Below are 26,113 nucleotides of genomic sequence, written 5' to 3' on the forward strand. Positions count from 1 at the left end.
ACTGCAAAATCATCAACATTTAGGCTATTAGAAATGCAGCTGAAGCCTTAAACAGTTGCTGTAATAGCTTTAAAAGACAAGACGATGATTATTTTTAGAGGCGCTTATGGCATACGAAGGTGTAAGATAGCTGCTTCAAGTGACATCAAGACACACGGTAGTGTGTCGTGCGGCCCAAGAAGCCGGCGCGTAACACCCGTGAGTATATTGACTGAAAGAAAACGCAATTTTCGCACCTCCGTAGCTCTGTGCTTCCTTGATGAAACAAGACGATTTTTGCTGTGGACATGCCCTCCAACTGCAGCACTCCACATTCCGAATTTGAGCGAAATTGCTTCGCGTGTTCCCGAGATATGCGATTTCAAAAATTGGCTCAGTTTCTTCGTTTTTTTTCCTTCTTATTTTTCTTTTTCTTGTCGCACACTTACAAAAACTGCTATAAAACACGAACGCCACATCCGATTGCCTTGAAATTTAGCACACAGAAGGGGGATATAAAGGCGCATCTCGGTACCACCTTTGGCTGGAATACAATAAACAGGCAAAGAGTTATGAGCGATTATTCACGAAAAATAACACCAATATGTTGTCACGCCTACAGGGTAAACCGCGTATGGGAAGAAGCTGAAAATTGGTGAGTCAATGGTTAACTATTGAATCTCAAACCTTTTGTGGTTTGAAAGAAATCAAGCTAAAAACAACGAAAAAACCAACAGTGTGTAACAATTACGCAATTGAGATTAGCTAATAAAAAAAACGACTGCTTGCCACGCCTACCAGATAAACCGCTTGGGGTAATACTTTGAAAATCGTTGTACAGATAGAGTAATCATCTTAGAAAGGCTCATCAATGGTGTAGAAGAATCAGACTTAAAGCCACGGAGTTATAACACGAAATCCAACTTGGTGCAGCAAGTGCGAGATCGAGATACTCTAATAGAGCAGTCATCCTAATAGAGCAGTCACCCTGAAGAGAATTCAAGAGATCAGCTAGACACAAGAAACCTGTATAGAGATCAGCTACACACAAGTCACCCTGTAGAGAGATCAGCTAGAAGAAGTTACCTTGTAGGGAGTTCATGCAATTATGGAAAGAGATAGTTCAGCTAGAAAAAATCACCTTGTAGAGTTCAGCTACAAAGAAACCACCATATAGAGAGTTCAGCTGCAAACAAATCGCCCTGTGGAGAGATCAATAGAAGAAGTTATCTTGCAGAGAGTTCAGCTACAAAAAAACCATCATGTAGAGAGTTCAGCTACAAACAAATCTCCCTGTAGAGAGATTAGCTAGAAGAAGTTACCTTGTAGAGAGTTCAGCTACAAAGAAACCATCATGTAGAGAGTTCAGCTACAAACAAATCTCCCTGTAGAGAGATCAGCTAGAAGAAGTTACCTTGTAGAGAGTTCAGCTTCAAACAAATCACCATGTAGAAAGATCAGCTAGAAGAGGTCACCTTGTAGAGAGTTCAGTTACAAAGAAACCACCATGTAGAGAGCTCAGCTACAAACTAGTGACCTTGTAGAGACATCAGCTAGAAGAAGTTACCTTGTAGAGAGTTCAGCTACAAAAAAACCATTCTTTAAAGAGCTCAGCTGCAAACAAATCACCTGTACAGAATTCAGCTACAAACAAATCACCCTGTAGAAAGATCAGCTAGAAAAAGTTACCTTGTAGAGAGTTCAGTTACAAAGAAACCACCATGTAGAGAATTCAGCTACAAACTAGTGACCCAGTAAAGACATCAGCTAGAAGAAGTAACCTTGTAGAGAGTTCATCTACAAAGAAACCATTATTTAAAGAGCTCAGCTGCAAATAAATCACCTATACAGAATTCAGCTACAAACAAATCACCATGTAGAGAGATCAGCTAGAAGAAGTTATCTTGTAGATAGTTCAGCTACAAACAAATCACCCTGTAGAGAGATCAGCTAGAAGAAGTTAACTTGTAGAGAGTTCAGCTACAAAGAAACCATCATTTAGAGAGTTCAGCTTCAAACAAATCACCTGTAGAGAGTTCAGCTACAAACAAATCTCCCTGTAGAGAGATCAGCTAGAAGAAGTTACCTTGTAGAGAGTTCAGCTATAAACAAATCACCATGTAGAAAGATCAGCTAGAAGAAGTCACCTTGTAGAAAGTTCAGTTACAAAGAAACCACCATGTAGAGAGTTCAGCTACAAACTAGTGACCTTGTAGAGACATCAGCTAGAAAAGTTACCTTGTAGAGAGTTCAGCTACAAAGAAACCATTCTGTAAAGAGCTCAGCTGCAAACAAATCACCTGTACAGAATTCAGCTACAAACAAACCACCCTGTAGAGAGGTCAGCTAGAAGAAATTACCTTGTAGATAGTTCAGCTACAAAGAAACCACCATGTAGAGAGTTCAGCTGCAAAGAAATCACCCTGTAGAAAATTCAGCCACAAACAAATTGCCCTGTAGAAAGATCAGTTAGAAGAAGTTACCTTTTAGAGAGTTCAGCTAAAAAGAAACCATTCTGTAAAGAACTCAGCTGCAAACAAATCACCTGTACAGAATTCAGCTACAAACAAACCACCCTGTAGAGAGATCAGCTAGAAGAAGTTACCTTGTAGATAGTTCAGCTACAAACAAATCACCCTGTAGAGAGATCAGCTAGAAGAAGTTACCTTGTAGAGAGTTCAGCTACAAAGAAGAAAATTCTGCCACAAACAAATTGCCCTGTAGAAAGATCAGTTAGAAGAAGCTACCTTGTAGAGAGTTCAGCTACAAAGAAACCATTCTGTAAAGAGCTCAGCTGCAAACAAATCGCCTGTACAGAATTCAGCTACAAACAAATCACCCTGTAGAGAGAGCATCTAGAAGAAGTTACCTTGTAGATCGTTCAGTTACAAATAATTCACCCTGTAGAGAGAGCATCTACTAGAAGAAGTCACCTTGTAGAATGTTCAGTTACAAAGAAACCACCATGGAGATTTCTGTAATCAATATATGTATTATATATATAATTTGTACATTTACTGATAAAATATTTAAAGTACATCTACTTCATCTTTTCTTCTTCCTGTGGTAAAAAAAAAAAGATAAGTTAAAAAAGTCCCAAAGCTGGCCATAGGCCGGCTTTGGGGTATACAAATACAAAAAGAAATGAAATCTAATCCAAAACAGCCAAGCTGTAAAAAAAGTGTGCGGCCCTCAAAAAGGCTATGGTGAAAAAAGATGTGAAATCCAAGGTGGTGGCCAAGAAATGGCTGTGATGGTAGGTTAATGGTAAAAATTTTAATAATGACAATTCAGGTGAATTTTGTGCCAAGACCAAGCGGCACAAAAATTCACCTGAATTGTTGTTATTAAAATTTTTACACAGTTGGATTAAGGAAAAGATGATGGGATGGGCAAAGCTGGCCTTTTCTTGGCCGCCACCTTGTTTTGTACTTTGTCTTTGTGTAGTGTGTCGTGTGGCCACTGTAATGAGGCCTTGTAAGGCTTCATTTGATTACTTCAGCGCCACCTTAAAGCGTTTCTCATTTTAGCAAGTAGTCGTCTAATTTTGTTTCCTTACTTTTTATTGCTGGATCATTTCTCATTTCAGCTGTAACATTTATGAGCTTGTTCCTTACTTTTTATAGCATGTATATTATATCAACCCCTACTTCCTTTTGAAATTTAAAAAATTTTAAATAGCTAGTTATACATACATATGCAACCAGAGAGTGAAAAGAAATCCAGGGATTGGGCATGGGGGTACAGGTACATACCATCAAGGTAGCTCAGAAAGGATCATTGTTGTGCTATTGCTAACTTGAACCCAAAATCTATGGCTTTATGTAACACTTTGCATGGGCAGATCAAAGGAATTTTTGGGTATACATATCTGATATTACCCTGTGATCAGGGTATTTTCTGTATAATGCCCTGTGGTTAGGGCTCTGGTTATAATGCTTTAATTCTTATGGTAGCAAAAAGTATATAAACCTATATGAACAATATGCACTTTACATTGTGGGTTTCAATGATCTCCTGTGGTTTACAAGTGAGACTCCTGTGGCTCTCAATTGAGATCAATTGAATCCTGCCAAAACTGTTCATTGGTGGTACGGGTTGCTTATACAAATTAAATTAGAAAATGGTATGCATAGAATGCTTCGATCATTGGGCTCTTTAAAATCCACTAAAAGACCTGCTAGCAGGTTCTTAAAATGGTTACAAACTTGCTAGCAGAGAAGACCTCAGGCATTGCAAATCTCACTTTTGATCATTGATTTGCTATGCTCATCCAAGCATATTACAGGCTAATAGCTGCAGTGGGTGAAGTCACCCAAGCCAACACAAGTTTTCCACTCCATTCCTTTTAAAAGCATGCCTAAAGGAATTCGATTATCAGAGGTACCGTTTAACATTGTAGTTGCATTTGTCAGGGTGAATGGACAAGTGTTAAGTGTTTTAAGCACATTTTATCTTCAGTTAAACTGTATGCATTTTACCAGAGACCTAGATGGGTAAGCTTCTTTGTAGAATGATTGTTTTGCATTGTTTGTAATGTGGGTGTAGTCCATACATGAATAGCTGGTATTCATACTGCTGTTGCACCATAAACAACTTGTGACAACTCATCGTCATCGTAATCACTCAAGCTAACTGTTACATTAATTCACCTCTTCTTCACACTGCTGTTAATATGGCATGGCATGGCACTCAACTGGTCATGTTACTTGTTGAGAAGATTATCTCCATCTTCAGAAAGCGGTGATGAGGTACTAGCTTCAATTTCTCTTCAGATGAAAATATGTTCCATCTTATGCACTCGTGTTAAGATTGTGTGATGATTTTAAAACAATATCTAATCCAATCCCACAATAACTTCACCTATATGCCCATATAAAATGCTTTCATTTTCTAAGTTGGTCCCTCGGATCCTTGTGTCAGCTATGCCTTGGTTTTTAAAATCCACAAAGATCATGATGCATCCAATATATCTCAAAGGGTTAACAATCAACTAGACAGAACTTTGCAACTACACTCAGAAAAGCTAAACCTCCAGAATTAATTCACAGATTCCAAAGCTTGATGCTCAATAAAACAAGCATACTGTATGTTTTCCTGTGACATTGCCCAGGTAACACTGAGTGACATCTTTGAATGCTCACACTAAATGATATATATGAGAAATATAGCACACAAATGTGGACTTTTGATAAAAATACAGTACTTGGCTTTGCCTCATACTACACCCACACTTTGTGTGATATTTCACATATAGCACTCTCAGCAATGTTTTAACTATCATCCTTGATTGATTACATTGCAAATTACAGCAAGAAAATAGTGGCAATTTTTGTACCAACAGCATAGATATTAAATAATTATAGCTAATCTAAATAATTATTGGTTTTTAAAGGTGCATTTACTAAATGTCTTTCTTGATATGGTTAGAAATAGTATATGCATGTAGTATAAAGCACAAAACATTTATATACAGTAGTCAACTGTTTTGTAGTTATAACACTCACCAGCTCCAGGTTGTCTTGAATAGTGAACAACATGAATTCCACCTGCTTTAACAAGTGATGCATTTATATTTCCTGTGGCTATCCCAGCCACTTGATCAGCAACTCCAACATAAGATCTTGCTTGATCAGTCCAGTAAAGTTCAGATCGAAACACTTCTATAGCATATGGGCTACTAATGGAATTTGATGGTCGTTTAAATACTCTGTTGCTTCCCTCTAAGCCACACTCAAACAACACATTGAAGTGGTCATCAAACCAGTACAATAAATTATTGTCATAGTCTATGGTCAGTCCAGTTGGAATTACTACATTCATTTGTGCTATTGTTCTCCGCCGTCTAATTCCAGACATTTCCATTTTCTCAATTCTTCGTGGTGTATCATAATTATTCCAAAATAATGTTCCATGGATAGGATCTACTGCTATGGATTGAGGTAATATGTTAACGTTAACCACTAACTCAATGTTAGTTCCATCCAAGTTTGAACGTGCTATTAGATGTAATCCATGGTCAGTAAAGTAGAGTTTACGATTAACCCAATCAACAGCAATTTGCTCAGGACTGCTTAATCCTGCAATAATTGTTTCTACTGAAGATCCGTTATGTCCATTATCAAATGAAACTCTGTGAATTGTACCAAAATTTACCTCACTCCAGTAGAACACTCTACCCACTAAATCATAATCAATACCAAGAACACTGTAACAGTTTATTACATGATGACTAACAACATTGGTGTTAAGGTTAACAGAAACGAGGCTGGTACGATTTGAGATCATCAAACTGGGACTGATATCTCTAAACTCTTCCTGAGTACAACTGTCTACATACGATAGAAAATTACATGCAAACTTCACTACACTTAAAGTTCATGTAACAAGATGTTTCATGCAAGTAAATATTTTAATACAATAAGTGTTTATACACAAGTGATAATGCCACCAGCTGGTTCATTATTAAACTTCTTCACTTGTTCTCTGCACTTATAAGCCAAGCAGTGATGAAGGCATGCCATTAAACCTGGTAATGTGACTAACCAGCCTCACAATACACTTTATGGTAGCATTTCAAACATGACCTGAAATGCTTATAAAAAGTTTGGCATTTTACTGTGGTATGCCGAAGGGTATTTGTCAAGCTGAAGCAATGTCTAACAGTGAAAAAATTCCCTTAGTCATTATTGAGTTGCACTCTTCAATCAGTCCGTCAGTCAGTCAGTCAAAAGAAAATTCTGCTAAATAGAAATATTACAGGAACTTACTGAAAGCATTTTGGGCATGTTTATATCAACCAATAATATCAATGCCCTGTAAAGGTCTTACGAGGTTGTTTTCTGGGTTTCTGGTCAATATTCTGTCTCTCTTTTGTGATCCCTGCTGTACAGTACTACGAACTGGAGTTGTAATTAAAAATATTGATATAGATATTTGAAATTACCATCAGTGGTGGTTCCTACATTGTTACATACCACTACTCCATACAATAGTTATTTTACCTGATTCAATATCCACACATCTGCCAGGCTGAACATTTTCACCATCAATTCTGAACATATACTTTCCAGGCACACAGACATTAGAGTTATCATCCAACTGTAAGATCAAGCCATTGATCACTTCAGGTCGTACATAAAAGTGAACTCCATCTCCTCCATTAAATCCAACTTGAGCTCCACCAACTCCTATACCATTAACCCCACCAGTATTATCTGCTGAAGACCACTGTATCCCTCCATCCAAGTAGTTGAATATTGCATAAGACTGGCGACCATTGGTAGCTATGACTGCTTGAAAAGTGTTCACCTGCAATAAATTAATGTAGTCACTAGTAGTGCTGCAGGGACAAAGATGACATTATATATAGCAATATACTTTATGCTTTACATGCTATACTGTAAGCATGGCCACAACTTTAGTAATAGTTAAACTCTGGTGTCTGTGCCTTGATAATGACTAGTCACCAAATCCTTCAAGATGCTATGTCATGAATGTCTACAGGGGCGGATCTAGGATTTTTTGAAAGGGGGGGGGGGGGCTAAGCTGGACAGGGACATGGATAAATAGCCAGACATTAGAAGATATCAAGCCTTCTCACAAGGCCATAGTGGTAAGATTCATGTAGTATATATGGTCAATATTAGCTATCGGGAATAATAACTACAATAGTGTGCGAGGGGAGGTCTGGGGGGCATGCCCCCCAGGAAATTTTGAAAATTAGGCCCTCTAAAGGTGAATCTGAGAGTGTTTTAGCAGTTTTTTAATGGAAAATAATAGAATTTCAGTTTATCAAAACACTTTTACTTTTCCATTAAATCAAGACTGATAGCGATATGCATGAGTAGCTATCACGCATGCATGATAATCTTTTCATTTGTAGCTACCAAGCATTTAGATATAGCTAGCTACATATCATAATGCATCAGCTTCTCTTCGACAGCCTCCTTACTGATATAAATAATAATGTTGTTGTATCCCACTGGAAGGTTGGATTAGATTATTTCACATATCATGAAGTTGGAAGAATTGTGGAAAATACTTACTCCAGCCTTAACATCAACAGATTCAAGGCAGACTCTCTTTATGGAATGCTAGACTACCATCTGGGATTCATCAACATTGGATGACTATGACTACAAACTACACAAGTTTGACTGTGATGATTTTGCAGTCTGCATGAAGGATGCTGTTTCTAAATACTCCCATGATCAAACAAAGCCATATAATAGGGGAAACCTTTGTGGGATAATGTGTGGAAGAAACATGTATAGCTAAACAGAGGCAGAAACATGTATAGTTAAGTAGAAGTAGTGTTGAAAGTCACAATTATTAGAATGCATGCTCCTTAGCCTAGTGACACTTTGTTAGCCTTAACACCAATAAAGTGTACTGAAAAGCAGAATGCAGTGAAGGGTATTAGCTAATCTACTGGAAATCCTTAGCAAAGTGCAAATATATTTGCATTTATGGGGTTTCTGAATTTGCTGTTGTGATAGTCAACTTATTTCTAGATCTGCAGGGTTATGAAGACTGATCTATAGTTAGCTACAAATGCCAGCACTATAACCCACAGCATGGGGTCATATCAGAAGGTAAGTGATATAGATTTTACATTCATAGACAAAAGTGCTATAGCTGCCTTATAAACTTGTAAAATACCAAAAGACTATAGTTTGCTAAATGGCTGAGTTGGTAACTACATATTATACTGAATGTGATGATGTCAGTAGCTTGTAACAAGAGCTTTGATTAATGTGACAAACAATAAACATTACACTTAGGTCAATGTTGTAACTAGAATATAAAAATTGTGTATTCTAATATTTGATTGAGTCTCTGTTATGTCACAGTTGTGGTTGTAGTGATTTTGCTCTCTCTTATGATTAAAGAAAGGTAGACATTGACTGCCATATTTGCTTGCTTGGGGTCTCCTGGGGTTATAAGGAGGGTCTTCCATGCTACAGTGGAGGTCCTACTGAGATTTGACAGAGACCAGCAGGAGGACACTGCCTTTCAGGAGGTGAGACTGTTAGTGAAGTAGTTCAGCAGTAGCTAGCAGGAATAGGCTTACAGACAGTTTGCTAAGAGATTCCAGAGTGTTGCTAGGTTTTAACCTTTATGGAGATACTGCAAAATGGAGAGAGCGACTGTGACCTTTCCTCTCAATTCAAAGAGACTCCAGTTATACCAAGTGCAACAAATTGCAGGGGCCTTGGACTTGCCCACTACAGCTTCAGGTAGTGACCTGTTAGTAATGTTGTGTGGTAAACTGCGTGACAATAACCATGACCCTTCCAATGTTCAAGTAGTGGCCACAAAGACTGAGGGAGGAGAAGAATTATCACTGCAAGATATGGATGGTGTGTTTCTAAGAGTTCCGGTCTTGAAGGAGGAGCTATCTGGAGCATCACTAGCTCCAGGAAGTGAAGTTTCAGTTCCAACCTTGGTGTCAGGTTCATCAAGGACATCACCAGCCCGAGATAGTGAGGAAAGGGAGAGTTTTTCTTTAGAAGAAAAATGTGTGGAGGAAGTCCTGAGTCCAATGAAAACTGAGTTGACAAATACATGACTGCAGTTACAATCAGCTCAGGAAGAAATAGTGTGTCTGAGAAAGGAATTGTCAGCACAACAACAGAGACTTCTGGAAGCCCAAGAGGTCATTGAGTTAGAGAGTGCCAAAGTGAAAAACTGGCTGCTAAAAAGGAATCCCTCCAACAACATTTACAGTTGTCATGTCCACAGGTACACAATCTCCAGGAGATCAAAAAGGGTAAAGAAAGGATTAAAGAGCTTTGGCAGATAAATTGCAAGCAGCTTACAGTTCATGACAACCTGATGTTTGAAAAGGAGAAAGAGATGAAAGCAGACTGAATGAGGTAGAAATGGAGATAACCAGGCTGAAGAACAGGTATGAAAAGTTTGTCAACTCTACCAGTTTTATCATTTGCTAGTGTAACCCCTAGTACCACATGTACACTATCTTCTGTATTACATGACCCCCAGGAGGTAAGGACAGGTCATGTAGATTTCTTGAGACAAATAAGTGTTACTAGCAATGTCCCATTTCTTCAGTCAGGCATGATGCAATCTACATTCAAACTTTCAACAAATAGTCAGCAACATACAGGCGGATATTTACACCAGTCTACAGTGCATCCTACATAGTGGCAACCACATGAGTTATTTGGACCTGTGGGCCCTTCTAATAGTTCAGGGATGAATGTGGTAACCAATCCATATGTGTCATTGTCTAACACTTTATTCTATAGCAGGCCTATCAGTTCCGTTGGTACAACAAGTAGTGGATTTCCAACTGTTACTCCCCTGCTTGGTCACTGTCAGGTACAACAACGTCGTGGGAAAGCTCCCCCTATAGATGAGTTTACCGCAGAAGACAGTCAGACCACAATTGATGATTGGATACTGATACTGGAGTATGCTGCTAGCTGGATTAGTTGGACAGAGGATGAGTCATTAATGCAGTTAGCTGGTCACCTTAGAGGCCGAGCACTACTAAAATGGAAATTATTGGATTCCAAAGACAAAGCCATTTATCACGCAGCTATAAAAGCGTTGAGGGAACGTCTTGACCCTGGAAATCAGTCAATAGCAGCTTTGGATTTTCAACACACCAGCCAAAAGCCAAGTGAGACCGTATCTGATTTTATATGGCGATTGGAGAAAGTGTTTCAAACAGCATTTGGCCGTGAAAATCTGTCAGCAGAAACTAGAGATATGCTATTGTATGGACAATTACAGGAAGGTCTGTCATACACTTTAATGGAGTTTCCATCAGTATCTGGTTCTCAGAACTATAGAGAATTGTGTGTAGCAGCGAAGAAAGAAGAGAGGAGGTTGGCTGAGTTAAAGAAGAAACAGCAGTATTTGAAGAGTGATAGATCATCATCATTGTCAGATAGTTTTAATAAAAGATCACTACAAAACGTTACAACAGTACCCAGAAATCTGGAGGTGACTGGAACAAACATAAACCATTTGGGAAGCAGCAATCTTTGAGGCGTTATTTGTGTGACAGCCCAAATCATTTGGCTCGCGACTGTCACTCCCGCAAAACTGAAAGTCAAGATAAAGACAGGTGCTCAGGAGAAGAAAGATAACAAGATGATCCAGACAAGGTCTTACACTGATAATGGTAGAGAATCTCGATGTGTAGAGGTAAAAATTGAAGGAGTTCCTGTCACTGGATTGATAGATACAGGATCGGACATAACCATTGTCGGGGGTGATCTGCTTTACCACATTGTGTCAACAGCAGGGTTAGAGGCTAGCAAGATTAGATCAGCAGATCAGAGGGCATGTGCATATGGTCAAAAGCCCATAACATTAGATGGCAGATAGACCTGAACATCAGTTTTGGTGAGAATACATTGTGTACTACTGTATATATCAAGTTAGTAGCTCCTGATGCACTATTGTTGTCTGAAGCTGTATGCTGTACCTTAATTAGGTGTAGTCAGCTATCATCCTAATGTGCAGGTTGTACAGAAAGATCCTGTTACAATAACACCCATCACTATCCCTATTAAGGAGGATATTCTCCCACTTGGGGAAGACCAGGACACAGAGTCCCAAGTCAGTATGGAGGCAGTGACTACTGTGGAAGTCCCAAGTCAGTATAGAGGCAGTGACTACTGTGGAAGTAAGGTCAAGGGAGACTCACACACCAGGAGAGCTGGCTAACAACATCACCCCTGCTACTGAACCAGCACAAACCTTGGGAAGTGACATGAATGATGAGCCTAGTTTACAGGAGCCAAGTGAACTAGAATGTGTTCTCAAGCAAGAATTGGGTAATATCTCATAAGTGAGTCTGATTAAAACTGTACATTTGCCTGCCAATTTCACTGCAGTAGTACCAGTACAAGTTCTGAATGAGAAAGGTACATTTATGTTAGAGCCTTCAGATTCACTGGACACCTCATTGAAGATTGTAGAGTCTCTTATAGAGGTAAATGAGGATTCTGCAGTAGTGGTAGCCAATACTGAAAGTCCACATACCAGTTACAGAAAGGTATGGACTTAGGTCAAGTTGTTGAAGTGGAGTTAGTTGTTGCCAAAGATGAAGACTTACCTGTTGTCCGTGAAGGGTCAGTTGAGGAGGCACTAAAGCCTCAAGTAAACCTGTTTGGTATCAGCCTACAATCTGAGAAAACAGTTGAACAAATTAAGTGGAGACAACAACAGATGAGCAAGATACTGAGGGAGTCAAACAAACTACTGTCAGAAGAGCACTTACCTTTAGAAGATCTATTAGTGGAGTATCATGACATAGAAGAGGATGAGAGAGGGGAAACTGACCTGATTGAATTTGAGATTGACACCAGTGATGAGGCCCCTAAGAAACAGTCGGTGAGAAGAACACCTTTTGCTTCCCACCAAGAGATAGCAAATCAGCTAGAGAGGATGCAGAGAAGTGGAGTTATCACACCATCTAAGAGCCCATGGTCCAGTCCCGTTGTCTTGGTCAGGAAAAGGGATGGAACACTACGATTTTGTGTAGATTACCGTGTTCTTAATTCTGTTACCAAGCCAGCTAGACCTATTCCCTTTACCAAGAATCAACGACCTTTTAGACCAGTTGGGGAAATCCAAGTGTTTTATGACATTAGATCTTGCATCAGGGTATTGGAAAGTTAAAGTTCATGAGAACAGCCAAGAGAAGACAGCATTCATTACCCACCAGGGATTGTATGAATTCAGAGTGATGCCATTCGGTGTAATGAATGCACCTGCTGTGTTCCAGTGTTTAATGCAGAGAGTATTGCATGGAATACAGTCTGACACTGGCAAAGAATTTGTATCAGTCTATTTGGATGATGTAATAGTCTTTCAGAATCCTTGCATGACCATGTCGTTCACCTGAGAGCTGTGTTTAATTGTTTACGGAGAGCAGACTTGAAACTCAACCCAAAGAAATGCAAATTTGTTTGCAATGAAGTAGATTACTTGGGTCATCTGGTGACACCATCTGGATTGAAGCCAAATAACCGGAATTTGGATGCTGTAAGGCATTTCCCCACTCCCACTAACTTGAGGCAGTTGAGACAGTTCCTTGGGCTAACGTCTCATTCTCGTCATTTTGTGATGGGTTATGCCAAGATTGCTCACCCATTGTATTTACTCACTAAGAAGGGAGCAGTTTTCCAATGGACAGCTGATTGTGAAGTAGCCTTTGAAAGTTTAAGGAGCAGGTTGTTAACAACACCCGTGCTTGCCTATCCAGATTTTGATAAGGATTTCACGCTGGAAACTGATGCTAGCAAACAAGGCTTGGGAGCCATACTGTCACAGTACCAACATGATAAGAAGTTACATCCAGTAGCATGTGCTAGCTGTTCTGTGTCCACAGCTGAGTCCAACTATGCCATCACAAACCTAGAAACATTAGCAGTAGTTTGGGCTGTTACTCATTTTAGATATTACCTTTATGGTTATAATGTGACTGTTATAACAGATCATGCAGCTGTAAAGGCCATTCTAGGAGCACCTAATCTCACTGGGCAACATGCTTGATGGTGGAGCAAGTTATACGGAAGTGTAATTAAGAAAATGGAAATAATTCACAGAGCAGGAATAAATAATCAACATGCTGATGCACTTTCACGGTAACCTGTCTTACCTGCACCACCTGACTTGGAGGCCAATTCAGAAGTTCAAGTTGCTCACATTTCTAGCAGTGATGATAGTAAACCCATCAGCTCTTTACTATGTAAAGATCCTGGTCCTGGTGACAGCCATGAGAGCAAATCTTTTGCTGAAAAGCAGTTAAAGGATCCTAGTCTACAGCTAATCATTCAGTATCTGTCAAAGAATGTTCTGCCAGCAGAACCCCAACTTGCAGCGAAGGTAGTTGCTCAAGTCTCCATGTACACAATAGTTGATGACATCCTTTATTTCAATGGACAGAAGGGTGATTCTCCTAGAGCAGTGGTACCTTGTGGATTGCAGCAAAGCATGATGGAAGAGTACCACAGTGGAATCATGGCAGGACACTTTTCTGGTCCGAAGATCTACAAAACCATGTTTCTTCAATGGTGGTGGCAGAACATGTATTGAGATATCACCAACTATACCCGTGGTTGTGCACAATGTGCTATTGTCACTGACTCAGGGAGAAGACAGCTGCCCCCAATACACCCATTCCTGTAGACCATCCTTTCCAGATCATTGGCATTGATATCATGGAGCTACCTTTGAGAGCTAATGGCAATAAATACGCAATTGTATTTCAAGACCTCTTTACCAAGTGGCCAATGGTTTATGCTACACCTGACCAGAAGGCAGAAAGAATTGCTAAGCTCTTGGCTCAAGAAATAGTGCCAATGTTTGGAATACCAGAGGCATTGCTATCAGATCGAGGCACAAACCTATTGTCGTGTCTTATGCAGGATGTGTGCAAATTGCTTGGAATGAAAAAGTTGAATACCACTGCACACCACCCCCAGTGCAATGGGATGATAGAACGGTTCAACCGAACCTTGAAGACTATGTTAAGGAAACACATTTCCAAATTTGGAGTGCAGTGGGACACACTTATCAGGAGTCCTGTGGGCTTACCACAACACGCCACATTCTTCAACCGGTGAAAACCCATCATTCTTGCTCTTTGGATTTGATTGTCGTCATCCAACAGAGGCTGCTACTTTACCATCTAAGTTATTGAAGCTAACTGATGTGGCAGATTTTCGAGAAGAACTAGTACTATCCCTATCAACAGCGAGAGCCTTAGCAGCCAAATCAATTTTAAAAGCACAGGAACATCAAGACTGGATATGATAAGTGTGCTAAACCAAGTAGACTCAGACTAGGAGAATGGGTTCTGATTCACTTCCCACAAGACAAGACAGGGAAACAACAGCTTAACTAGGGAGGGACGTGATGTGATGTCAGTAGCTTGTAACAGAGCTTTGATTAATGTGACAAAAATAAACATTACACTTAGGTTAATGTTGTAACTAGAATATAAAAATTGTGTATTCTAATATTTGATTGAGTCTCTGTTATGTCACAGTTGTGGTTGTAGTGATCTCTTATGATTAAAGAAAGGTAGATATTGACTGCCATATTTGCTTGCTTGGGGCCTCCTGGGGTTATAAGGAGGATCTTCCATGCTACATGAAGCTGATAACTCTAACCAATTAAACCATAGATAATATATGCCTCCGGAGGTATATATTATATATGATTAAACCAACTAACACTTATTTTAAAAATATAAAAACCATACTAATCACCTCTTATACCCATAGTAGAAAACACTGCTAATTATCTGAATAAAACAAAACTCACAATTAAAACTTTTGTAACTAAAGATGCAACCCACAATCGAAACCTTTACTTGAAGAACTCTTGAGGAAAAGGAAGCTATACTCTCCTGGAACAGAGCTAAACAATAGGTATAGTTACATAGCATTATTTGTGCTGGTAGCGATGCATAGTTCTTGAAATGAGTCTGCTTTTGACACACATAGAAGATTTAGGGTTTTATTGGCCAAGTAATAACTTAGAAAGGAAAGGGGGGCTGTAGCCCCCTTAAATCCGCCCCTGGTCTAAGTGTTTTGAAGTGAGTTAGTGTAGAAAAATACAATAGTTATTTTGTGATTCCTCTATCTGCATACAGTATGGTAGTCTAGTACTGTGTATTAGGGATCATGAAGAACAGGGCTTTTCCAGCCAAAAATATCACGCTTTTCCAGCCAAAAATATCACCTTAAAACCAGCCTCAATTTCCCTTCATGACAGCTTGGCAGCATTGGATAGGCACAGCCAAGCCCAAAAATGTCCTCAGACCAACCCTAAACCCTTCCAAAAACTTTCTATAGAATTTTAAAAATTTTCTACTTAAAATTTTATGCTGACTGACTGACTTACTGACTGACTGACTTACTGACTGACTGACTGACTGACTGACTGATGCCTCCAACCAAGCATAGCTAGAGTTGATTTCTTCACTGTTCAACTGTTCAACGTTGCTTCATCCCGAGATGTACCTTTTTGCCAACCACGGTACATACAATACATGCATCACAGACTTACCTTTGTCTTCCTTTGTGTTCCAGTTCTTTTCACTAACAACACAAGGTGTCAATTCACAATAGCACGATGCGGCTTCCCTGTGCTGTGGCTGTGCCGGATGGCTATTATGCTTATTTCCCATTTTTCAATAGTGACTGAACTGATTGTAGAGATGCTTCTCGTGCTTTTCTTTGTTTGTAATGCTGTGTAACAGGCTGAATATATATGTGAAAGCAAGGCATACTGGTCACTTCACTTTCATGTGAATTGTCTGTATTTTCGTGGTGACTGGATTGACTGCAGAGGCATTTCTCCTACTGTTCTTCATTTGTAGCACTGTATAACTGGCTGAACATAGCTGAAAGTGAAGTGTAATGGCCACTTCACTTTTGAGTCATCAGTAATTGATAGCTGGGATGTGTGTTCGAATGAAAACATCAACTCTGGCACCATCCTTTCATTTGATGTGGTATGTGGGTTCACCAGTCATAATAATATTACAAAAACACAAGTATAAGGAAAAATTAGGGATCATAGAAAAAAGTAGGGAAACAAGAGAAGTCACCTATCCTCTACTGGACTATATTAAGGGGTGTGGTCTTCACCATGCTACCAATCAGAGGCATATATTTTATGATCAATTTCTATGGGTACAGCTAGATCGTTAAGGCGTGTGTCCCTCAGTCATATCAACTAGATCATAAAGGGAATGCCACTTGATTGGTATTGGTCTAGTTCAAGTTCATATTCATAAAAAGTCCTGTCGCACAGGTACAGTGTATATCACTGTCTACCAGCAATACCTCTTATAGCAATGTGAACAATTTATGAGTTTTGGCAATTTTTAAAATTCAATATCTAGCCATTTGTTTTTTGTTTTAATGCTGGATGGCCTAATATTATTCCATAAAGGTGATTTCGTTGTGTAAGGTGTAATTTTTAGAGGCAGCGTTTTGGACAGCGCCTGTCAAAACAGTACTTCCATACTGTTTGATTGATCAGTTACTGAAATATTTTATCATCCTCACTGCCATAACTGCCATATTATGCCAGAATCAACTATATAAACATCTGTAGTATCACTACTCTGCAACCAAAACAGGTTTCAGGAAAAAATAAATTAAATGTCAGTTATGTAGCTTCAATTCATGTACATGTTATGTTTTGAGTCCTGATATCATGATGGTAAAAGTGTATAGAAACTTAACGTGATGTCACAGTAGTAATACACATGTCAACTCAGATTTTTCTCAATAGAAGTTCCTGGGCTTCATTTCTTCCTTCAAACAAGTGCACAAGTGTTCTTTCAATTCAACATTACCACCCAGTGATCCCTTCCTGTTTCATGGCTTTTTTTCAGTAATCCCTATTCCCCTTTTAAAATTTTCAATTCACCTAGTTTGTGTGTGTTTTAATGGATCTGTTTTATTGTAAGGAAGATTGTTGTAGATCAACTCACACTATCATGTTTCATTATAATTTATGATGAACAAAACAGCAAATCAAACAGTACGGTAGTACTGTTTAAGTAGAGATCCCCCCCAAAAATGATGCGCCGCCTAAAATGCCAACTTTAAAAATCACCCTAGAAACATCTTATACAACAAAAATCACCTTTATGGAATAATGTTACTCTATATAACATCATATACAGCATTAAAAACAAGAAAACACTTACAGGTGGCCAAATATAAAAATCACCAAAACTCGAATTTTCGCCTGCCTTCCTAGGCAGTATTTTGGGCAGCTACCATCATTTTATAAGGGGACAATCCTACTAACATTACTACCACACTGTTTGATTTGTATTGTTTGATTTAAATATTCACATAAAATTCTGAACCATATTGACATAAAAAGTATAATTTTAGGTCTATTAACAGTTTTACATACAAATTTTTGAGATTTGGGTTTTTTGAAGTTTTCATTAAAAAAATATTTATGAGGATGTACAAAGGGTTTAGTACAACATAAAATAAGTACTGTAGGACCTCCATTATCCGAACACCTGTGTGCCAGTACAATCATAAAAGTGTTCAGATAAGTGAATTTGTTCGGATAAATGTCCATTCATTTACATAGTTCTGTTCAACTACTCTAATAGAACATACACTTACTTTAATAGAATATTCACCTAACGACAAAATACAGTAATAGAACAGTCACTTATACTGTTTGGATAATCGAGGATTCAGATAATCAAGGTCCTATTGTACATAAAACAAGTTTTAGTACTGAAATAGACCATGACAAAAATTTTCCTTCACTATGTAGTGTAAGTACCTTATCAGCATGGTTACTAAAGTAACCAACACTATGCCAGGTAGCTATCAGCACCCAAGTGGCTGTGAAACTTGCTGCATTGCTGAAATACCTCCTTATTTCATTATCAATTACAGTAGAGCCATTAGCCTGTCTATAGTACACCACACCACCAGCAGTTGTATCCACATTAGCCCAAAATGGACAGATCAGTAAAAGGTCAGAGTGTGTAAAAGGGAACCCAACTGGTGAAGAATACGCACTGCGAATACCAAATGAAAGATATCCATTTATACTAACCTACAGAATAAAATGGTATAACATCAGGGTATGTTATTTCATTAGCATGCACCAATAGTTTGCTAGCTATGATGCTTTTAGATGCACCACAATAGCTACCCAACTAGTGTATACTACTCACAATTATGCCCCTATAAGTTCCATTGAAGTATGGAAATGTTGGAGGTATTGCTATCACTTGTGATGCAGCAGAAGATGCTGGTGGGAAGTTCACGTCTCCAGCACTTTGTCCAAATGGAACAAACTGATTGAGTGGAATAGAGTTTGTAGTACTGATGATTGTTATTACAGCTAGTAATACACCCCAACCACTGCAAGCAGTCGTTTTCATTATTCTGTATACAAAGAAATTACACATGCTAAGCAGTTTGTGTTGTCTGCAGCTTCTTACACTGTCATCACAAAAACTGGGAACATGGAAATTTCAGGACCACATTTTCTGACATTGAAGCACACGGATTTGTTTGTTTAAAGAGTACAAGAGTTATACAATTGGTGCACACTACTGTATTACCCACTAATTACACTTGTGGAATTATGTACAACCAGTTATATTAAATACAAATAATTCTGCTAATTTTGTATGCCATCACTCAAGTACCCCATCTGTATGACCAACGTACTTACTAAAAATGATGCTGGGGGACTAGCTATGTGCCACTTGTCCATATTGGTTTGCTGGTTCCTATTATACACAAGTACACAGAAAAATTTGGAATTTTCAACTAGAGTAGGGACCATAGTGCATCGATAAAAAGTACTGAAACAAGCTGGAGTAGTACACGATATTAAATCACAGTAAAACAACAGCTATATCCCTACTGTGCATTTCCATTATGGTATCTTGAGTACAGTAGGGATACAACACTTCTTATTGTTTCACTGAGTTTTAATATCGTGCTTGTTTCAGTACTTTTTATCAATGTGCTATGGTCCCTACTCTAGTTGAAAATTCCAAGTTTTTCTGTGTACTTGTTAGTTAACTTTTTTTTGTAAATAATTATTTATTATGAATGGTGAACCCATGCATACCGAATCTGAAATGGCGTGGCACTGCGTCCCAGCTATATCAATTATTATCTGAAAAGTGAAGTATCCATTATACTTCGTTGTCAGCTATATTCAACCCGTTACACTTTCGGACCAAGAACTGTTCGAAAAGCACCTCTGCAATCCATGCATATCGAAAGAAAGAAATGGTGACATGCCCCAGTTATATCAATTGCTGTCTGAAAGTGAAGTATCCATTATGCTTTATTATCAGCTATGTTCAACCTGTTACACTGCAGTACGAATCAAGAACTGCTCAAAAAGCACCTATGCAATCAAAATGGCCACTATGAAAAATCATAGATTATAAACACACACATAATTTATGGAAAAATACAGACAATTTCCGTTACGAAGGGAAACCATTACATGCTACCACCAAATCAACACTTTTCACTGTCAACAAAGATGAATGGGACACAAAGGAGGACATTGGTAAGTCCATGAAGAATGCATTGTATGTACTGCGGTATGCCAAAAGGCACCTCTCGGGCCAAAGTGACGTCAAACAGTGAAAAATTCAAGCCTGTAGCCTTAGTCGTTTTTAGTTGCACTTGTCTGAAGGCATCAGTCAGTTACTCAGTCAGTCAGTCAGTCAGTAGAAAATTCTGTTAAATACATATATTTTAAAATTCTGTAGCAACTTTTTAAAAGCGTTTCGGGTCAATCTGAAGGCTTAGTTTTATCTAACCAATACTGCCTCATCATTGTCAGGGAAAATTGAGGCTGGTTTTTTGGTGATGCTATTAATTTCATGGGCCACGCCCACTCCTTTGTGGTCCCTACTATACAGTGCTATCGTACTGTATGATAGTGGATGCCTTGTAATTAACAACCACATAAAATGACACTGCAGTCTGTAAGCAGATCAGTATATATAGGCTTAAACTTATTTTTATTATTATTAGCTAATCAGTAAAGCCCTATAAGGATAACACGCTAAGTCGCTAATGTACAAATATACTGGTAATTATCATACAGTACGATAGTAGGAACCACAAAAGGAGTAGGCGTGGCCCACAAAATAACATCACCCAAAAACCAGCCTCAATTTTCCCTGACAACAATGAGGCAGTATTGGTTAGGTAAAACTAAGCCCAAACAAGCCTTCATATCAACCTGAAACACTTTCAACGGAATTTTTTTTTAATTATTTAAACATATATATATTTTAATGGAATTTTCTACTGACTGAGTAACTGACTGACTGACTGATGCCTTCAGACAAGCGTAACTTGATAACGGTTAAGGCTACGGGCTTCACTGTTTGATGTTGTTTTGGCCCAACAGGTGCCTTTTGGCATACCGCAGTATGTACAATGCATTCTTCATGGACTTACCAGTGTCCTCCTTTATGTCCCATTCATCTTTGCTGACAGCAAAAAGTGTCAATTTGGTGGTAGCATGTGATGGCTTCCCTTTGTAACAGAAATCGTCTGTATTTTTCATAGTGGCTATTTTGATTGCAGAGGTCCTTTTTGAACAGTTCTTGATTCATACTGCTGTGTAACGGGTAGAACGTAGCTGACAATGAAGCGTAATGGATGCTTCACTTTTCAGATGATAATCAGTATAACCCCTCTATAATCTATGATATAACTGGGGTGCACGGCACCATTTCTTTCTTTCGGCATGCATGATTGCAGAGGTGCTTTTCAAACAGTTCTTTGAAATGCTGTGTAATGGGTTGAACATAGCTGACAATGAAGCTTATAAATGAATACTTCACTTTTCAGACGATAATTGATATAGCTGGGGCGTGGTGCCATTTCACATGTGGTATGTGTGGGTTCACTAATTATTTACAAAAAAGGTTAACAAACAAGTACACAATAAAAATTGGAATTTTCAACTAGAGTAGGGACCATAGCGCATCAATAAAAAGTACTGAAACAAGCTGGAGTAGTGTGCGATATTAAATCACAGTAAAACAATAAGAAGTGTTGTATCCCTACTGTGCATTTCCATTATGGTATCTTGAGCACAGTAGGGATATAACACTTCTTATTGTTTCACTGTGATTTAATATCATACATTACTCCAGCTTAATTGTTTCAGTACTTTTATCAATGTACTATGGTCCCTACTCTAGTTAAAAATTCCAATTTTTTGTGTACTTGTTTGTTATAATAGTAAAGTATTAGTATTAGTATTATTATCCATTTTGTCAAAATGACAGGGTCGTACAAAAGGAGAAGCCTGCAAACGTACTCCCCACAATTAAGCATATGTACAGTAACATTAAATGTACACGAATACAATAACTAGACAAGACAGATAGCTAATAACAGAGCAATACACAACAGGACAAAAAAGAGAAAGTTACTAGAATAGAAAGCAGCAAAGGGAAACACAGAATAGATTTGACTTCTTAATCTGTAGGATGGAATATGGTATGATGTTCCAAAAAAAAAGGGCTGTTTACAAAAAAAAGAGAAGCGATATGAATTAATAGTAGATACAATTGGCCGGATCGATAGAGGATGAGATCTAGTTGTGGTTTCGGGTAACTGAAAATGATTGTGAAAAGGTAAAGAGCTTCTGTGATGCAGACTATCATGTACATGGCAAATGGAGAAATACTTGTGGTGCTGCTTGATGGTAGGCCAGTTTAACTCTTGCATACAGTCATCAGAAGATTTATTCCAGCAATATGATAATGGATTTTCACCTACTATTGGAAGCCCAACGGGCAGCCCTACGTTGTACGGATTCCAAAAGATTGACATTGGTATTGGAGTAAAGATGCCACGGTGGACAAGCATATTCCAGAACAGGCCGGACAGTACACTTGTAAGCAATGGACTAGCTTAATTGATATCGAAAAGTTGTAGAGACAGTGATGAAGGAAATTTAATGATCTAGAAGCCTTAGCTGAAACATATTTACAATGTTCATTCCAATTGAGTTTGGAGTCAACAAGTACTAACACCAAGGTATCGTACTATAGGATGATGTGAAATAGCTGAGTAGATAGGGATTCTTTAAATTGTTCAAGAGTCAAGCCAGAATAATGGTACTACAATATATATATAATAGGGAGATTGTTTCCTTTGAGGGATAGTTCTTTGAAAAAAGGAATAACGATATAGCTAAATCAGTGGATCCTAAACAAGGTAAAATACAGAATAATTAATTATAAGCCACCAATGCACCTATATGCACCACTCCTCTTGAAGATGTTAGCATGCCATTTTCAAGGAGAGTGCCAGGTGGATTTGGTAAATTAAATTGCTGCAGTCTGCATGTGTACCACCTAAGGGCCAGACTCCTTATGTTCTATATGCATATTCCAATATGAGGATCTAAAGCCAAAACATTTGTAGTGCTATAAATTCCAGAGCTTTTTATTGATGAAACACTGTGATAATATAAATAATGCCAATGAACTTAACATGTAAGGGTAGTCTTGTAACTATTCTCTAACCAAACCATAAAAGCCATACTACAACAGAACTTACCATAAAACTCTGTCACTGAAGTACATACAGGTAGCTAATATTTGCAGCACAACTCCAATACAGTCCGTTACATTATTTTGTTCTCTATTACTATTTACCATATTTAGCATTATCTTCTATGTATTCACAGAGGAGGAATTATGCAATCAGCTGTAGTTTAAAGAAGTACTGCATCATTGCTATATTTGGTATTACTATTTTATATATTCATTGAGAAGGAATTACCCAGTCAGCTGTTTATTTAAAGAAGCTGGCCTGTTTGTCTGACCACTAAATGCTTGAATGTGACATCAAGGACTATTATAAGTTGGTGTACAAGATGGTCTTACCAGCAGATAAATAGACTGGTTACATTTAAAATTATACAAGTAGGCCAAGGCTATAATGTCTTGATTCCCAGTGTTGGGGCAAATTACATTTTTTAAAAGTAATACCTCATTACATACTAGCTACTATTACTTACAACTAAAACTATTTAGTTACAGTTACATATTACCCATAAAATAAAGTAACTATAATAATATTACATATTACTTTGTGTCCTGCAGCCTTACGCTGCCATGTGTGCAACTACCACCTTATCACATGACATGATTGTGCTGTTGGACAATGTGTAAATCTTGGTTATAAGGTATATGCTGGTATTATGGGTCAAAGGGTATTATTATTATTTGTTGTTGTACTGTGCAGATCTCAAGAAGAGTGTGGTGCACAAAAGAAACAATAGTACAATTACAATCATACATAATTACTAATTAATTAATTAAATAGTCTCTAGACCAGTACTTGAATTGTTCAATCTCTGTCAAGTCAATCACATGTTGGGGTTAGGAATTCCAAATTTTAATAGCGGACGGAAAAAAAAGAAAATTTGTAAGAGTCAATCCTTGTCATTGGTGTCATAAATCTTTTATTGTATCCTCTGGTATGGTAGATGTCAGGGTTAGGAATAAAGATATTGTCAAGGTAGCATAGCTTAAAATATGTTCGGAGGGTTAAATCCTGCAGATTTAGGAAGAAATGGATGTTACTACTTCAGATCAACATAGACAACGATCATAAGCTAACCACAAATACTGTCCAAGATTAGGTACATGTATCCCTCACCATGTAGTAAGGAGTATCAAGATTCAAAGTGTAAAATCCATTACCATAATTGGATATAAAATAATGAACTTGTGAATTAATATTGCGACTCATAATACCCCCATATGACTCATAATAGCAGCACTTACAGTGCTTTAGAGAAAAGATCATACAGTCCACCACATGGTAGGATAGTTTTTGAAATTTTAGGATAGTGTAGTTTATGGTTACACCTACCTATCTTCTCTGTGATTATAAACTCACCAAATTCTTCTGGTTAAAACATCAGGACCATGGACTATATTCCAACCCCACATAGTTTTCTTGTCTTGTAGAGTGTGATCCATATTAGCTCTTTTTGCACTCATTCCTTCTTAACAGCTTAAATAATCTAGATGCCCCCATCTAAGAATCAGTCCACTGTTTTCCCCTTGATTTACTATAGGTCAAGGTGAGGATAGGGGAACTGCACAAGTGATGTTTCTCTTTATGATCAGTTTGAACATTGTCTATACAAACAAATAAGAGGTAGACATAAGTACACAATACTCATAATGGCTAGCATACACTGTGAAGGTTAAATCCAAGTGATTTAGCAGAAGAGGTTTGACACAAGGTGAATCAGGTGAATAGATCCATTGTGTTGTATTTAACAATTCCACACAACTTATAATGTGTCCATTTACTAGACTTAGTTACTGGATACTATTGATAGTAGCTAGTACCTAAAAAGTGGTTTGCCATGTGACCAAGTAGTTGGCCAATTGTTTTTGTTTATATACATGTACTTAGACATTTCAAAATGTTTCCTTGTAGCCAAAGGAATAGTCCGGATTATTAAAAGTGGTAGCACTGAGTTACCAGATGTTGAGGTCTGGGGTCATATCTCCTAGCTGTTGAGTGCTGAGAATTATAAGCACCACAATGGCTAATTAAAGACCACCAGATTGCTACCAATTCAGTGTTGGGGTGCAGTAAAAGTTAAGGAATTCTTTAAACAGCTAGGAAAACCAACAGCTATTTGCATGGAAAAAGCATCCAGAATTGCTATGATCGTATTTCTCAGACACACATGAAGATTATGGACAACAGACACGCTATATATTGAGCCATTGTTAAAAGAGAAGTACAAGACATTCAGGCCCTTTACATTTAATGAAAATACATAGTACGTATATAGGCATTGCTTTGGATCCAATGCCTAGAATCATGGATTTCACATGTTGCTGTCAAAAAGGTGCATTATCATTCATCAGATAACAACAGTCCAGTCACTGACATTGTTGTTGCATGTGTTAATGCTTCTGGAAGTGTTATGCCATATTTGATGCCAAAAACTTGAATATGGATTGCATGACAGAAGGAGAAATTTCTGTGACACAATAGGCTGAGGAAAAGCATAAAAATGACTGCTGCTGCAAGGGCAAAAGAAAAACAAATAAAAGCACCAAGTCTCTGAGTCAGAATATTGAACCCACAGAGACTGAAATGTATCAGTTAGTTTAGGATCTGATGAATTGATGTATGCATCAACCTCTCAGAAGCAAACAAGGAAATGTGCATGGTCTGTTATAATCAAATTACACATTTATGTTTTATAGCAATTTTTGCAGAGTGTGAAAGCAATCAAAGCCCCCATAATAAGAAAAAAACTGAAGAAATTAAATCATAATTTTGAACGCCCATATCTCTGTTGCGAATTTAATCAAATTTGCTGTGTGGCCTACCCTATCTGGCAGACAACTATAATGCAAAAACAGTATGCTTTGGAGAAGGAGCCATGGCACACGGGAAAAAGCTGTTTTCTTTCTTCATGTTAATTATATTCATGGTGTGGCACGCCGGCTTGCTTGGCCACACGACACACTGTCTTGACTTACATCGTATTCTTGACTTGCGTTGTATGATTGAGTGCTTTATTATGCAATTGCAAT

At 38.1% G+C, this 26,113-nt stretch overlaps 2 protein-coding genes across 2 annotated transcripts in view; one reads left to right on the forward strand and one right to left on the reverse strand.

Moving 5' to 3' along the window:
• LOC136262528 (low-density lipoprotein receptor-related protein 6-like) overlaps positions 1 to 23,213 on the reverse strand; it is a 45,432-nt gene extending 22,219 nt beyond the window's left edge. Inside the window, exons 1-5 of the mRNA XM_066056830.1 lie at positions 23,094 to 23,213; positions 18,704 to 18,917; positions 18,304 to 18,582; positions 6,984 to 7,290; positions 5,487 to 6,311 (exon numbers count right to left, since the gene is read on the reverse strand). Coding sequence (XP_065912902.1) covers positions 5,487 to 6,311; positions 6,984 to 7,290; positions 18,304 to 18,582; positions 18,704 to 18,913 — 1,621 coding nt within the window. The 5' untranslated portion in view covers positions 18,914 to 18,917; positions 23,094 to 23,213. The remainder of the gene's footprint in view (positions 1 to 5,486; positions 6,312 to 6,983; positions 7,291 to 18,303; positions 18,583 to 18,703; positions 18,918 to 23,093) is intronic.
• On the forward strand, positions 9,867 to 13,518 carry LOC136259722 (uncharacterized). Its single transcript, XM_066053238.1, has 7 exons — positions 9,867 to 9,892; positions 10,254 to 10,956; positions 11,482 to 11,614; positions 11,673 to 11,795; positions 11,856 to 11,953; positions 12,013 to 12,637; positions 12,839 to 13,518. Exons 1-7 carry the CDS (start codon positions 9,867 to 9,869, stop codon positions 13,516 to 13,518), a joined length of 2,388 nt encoding a protein of 795 aa, XP_065909310.1.
• Positions 23,214 to 26,113: the final 2,900 nt, after the last annotated feature.

Source organism: Dysidea avara, chromosome 7, assembly GCF_963678975.1.
Source record: "Dysidea avara chromosome 7, odDysAvar1.4, whole genome shotgun sequence".
In the NCBI taxonomy this organism is placed as follows: domain Eukaryota; kingdom Metazoa; phylum Porifera; class Demospongiae; order Dictyoceratida; family Dysideidae; genus Dysidea; species Dysidea avara.

Coding starts and splice junctions, on each gene's coding strand:
- LOC136259722 (XM_066053238.1), top strand. CDS start 9,867: ATGGAGATAACCAGGCTGAAGAACAG. Junction 9,893..10,253: donor ATAACCAGGCTGAAGAACAG/GTATGAAAAGTT, acceptor TTTATTCTATAG/CAGGCCTATCAGTTCCGTTG. Junction 11,615..11,672: donor GACTACTGTGGAAGTCCCAA/GTCAGTATAGAG, acceptor CTCACACACCAG/GAGAGCTGGCTAACAACATC.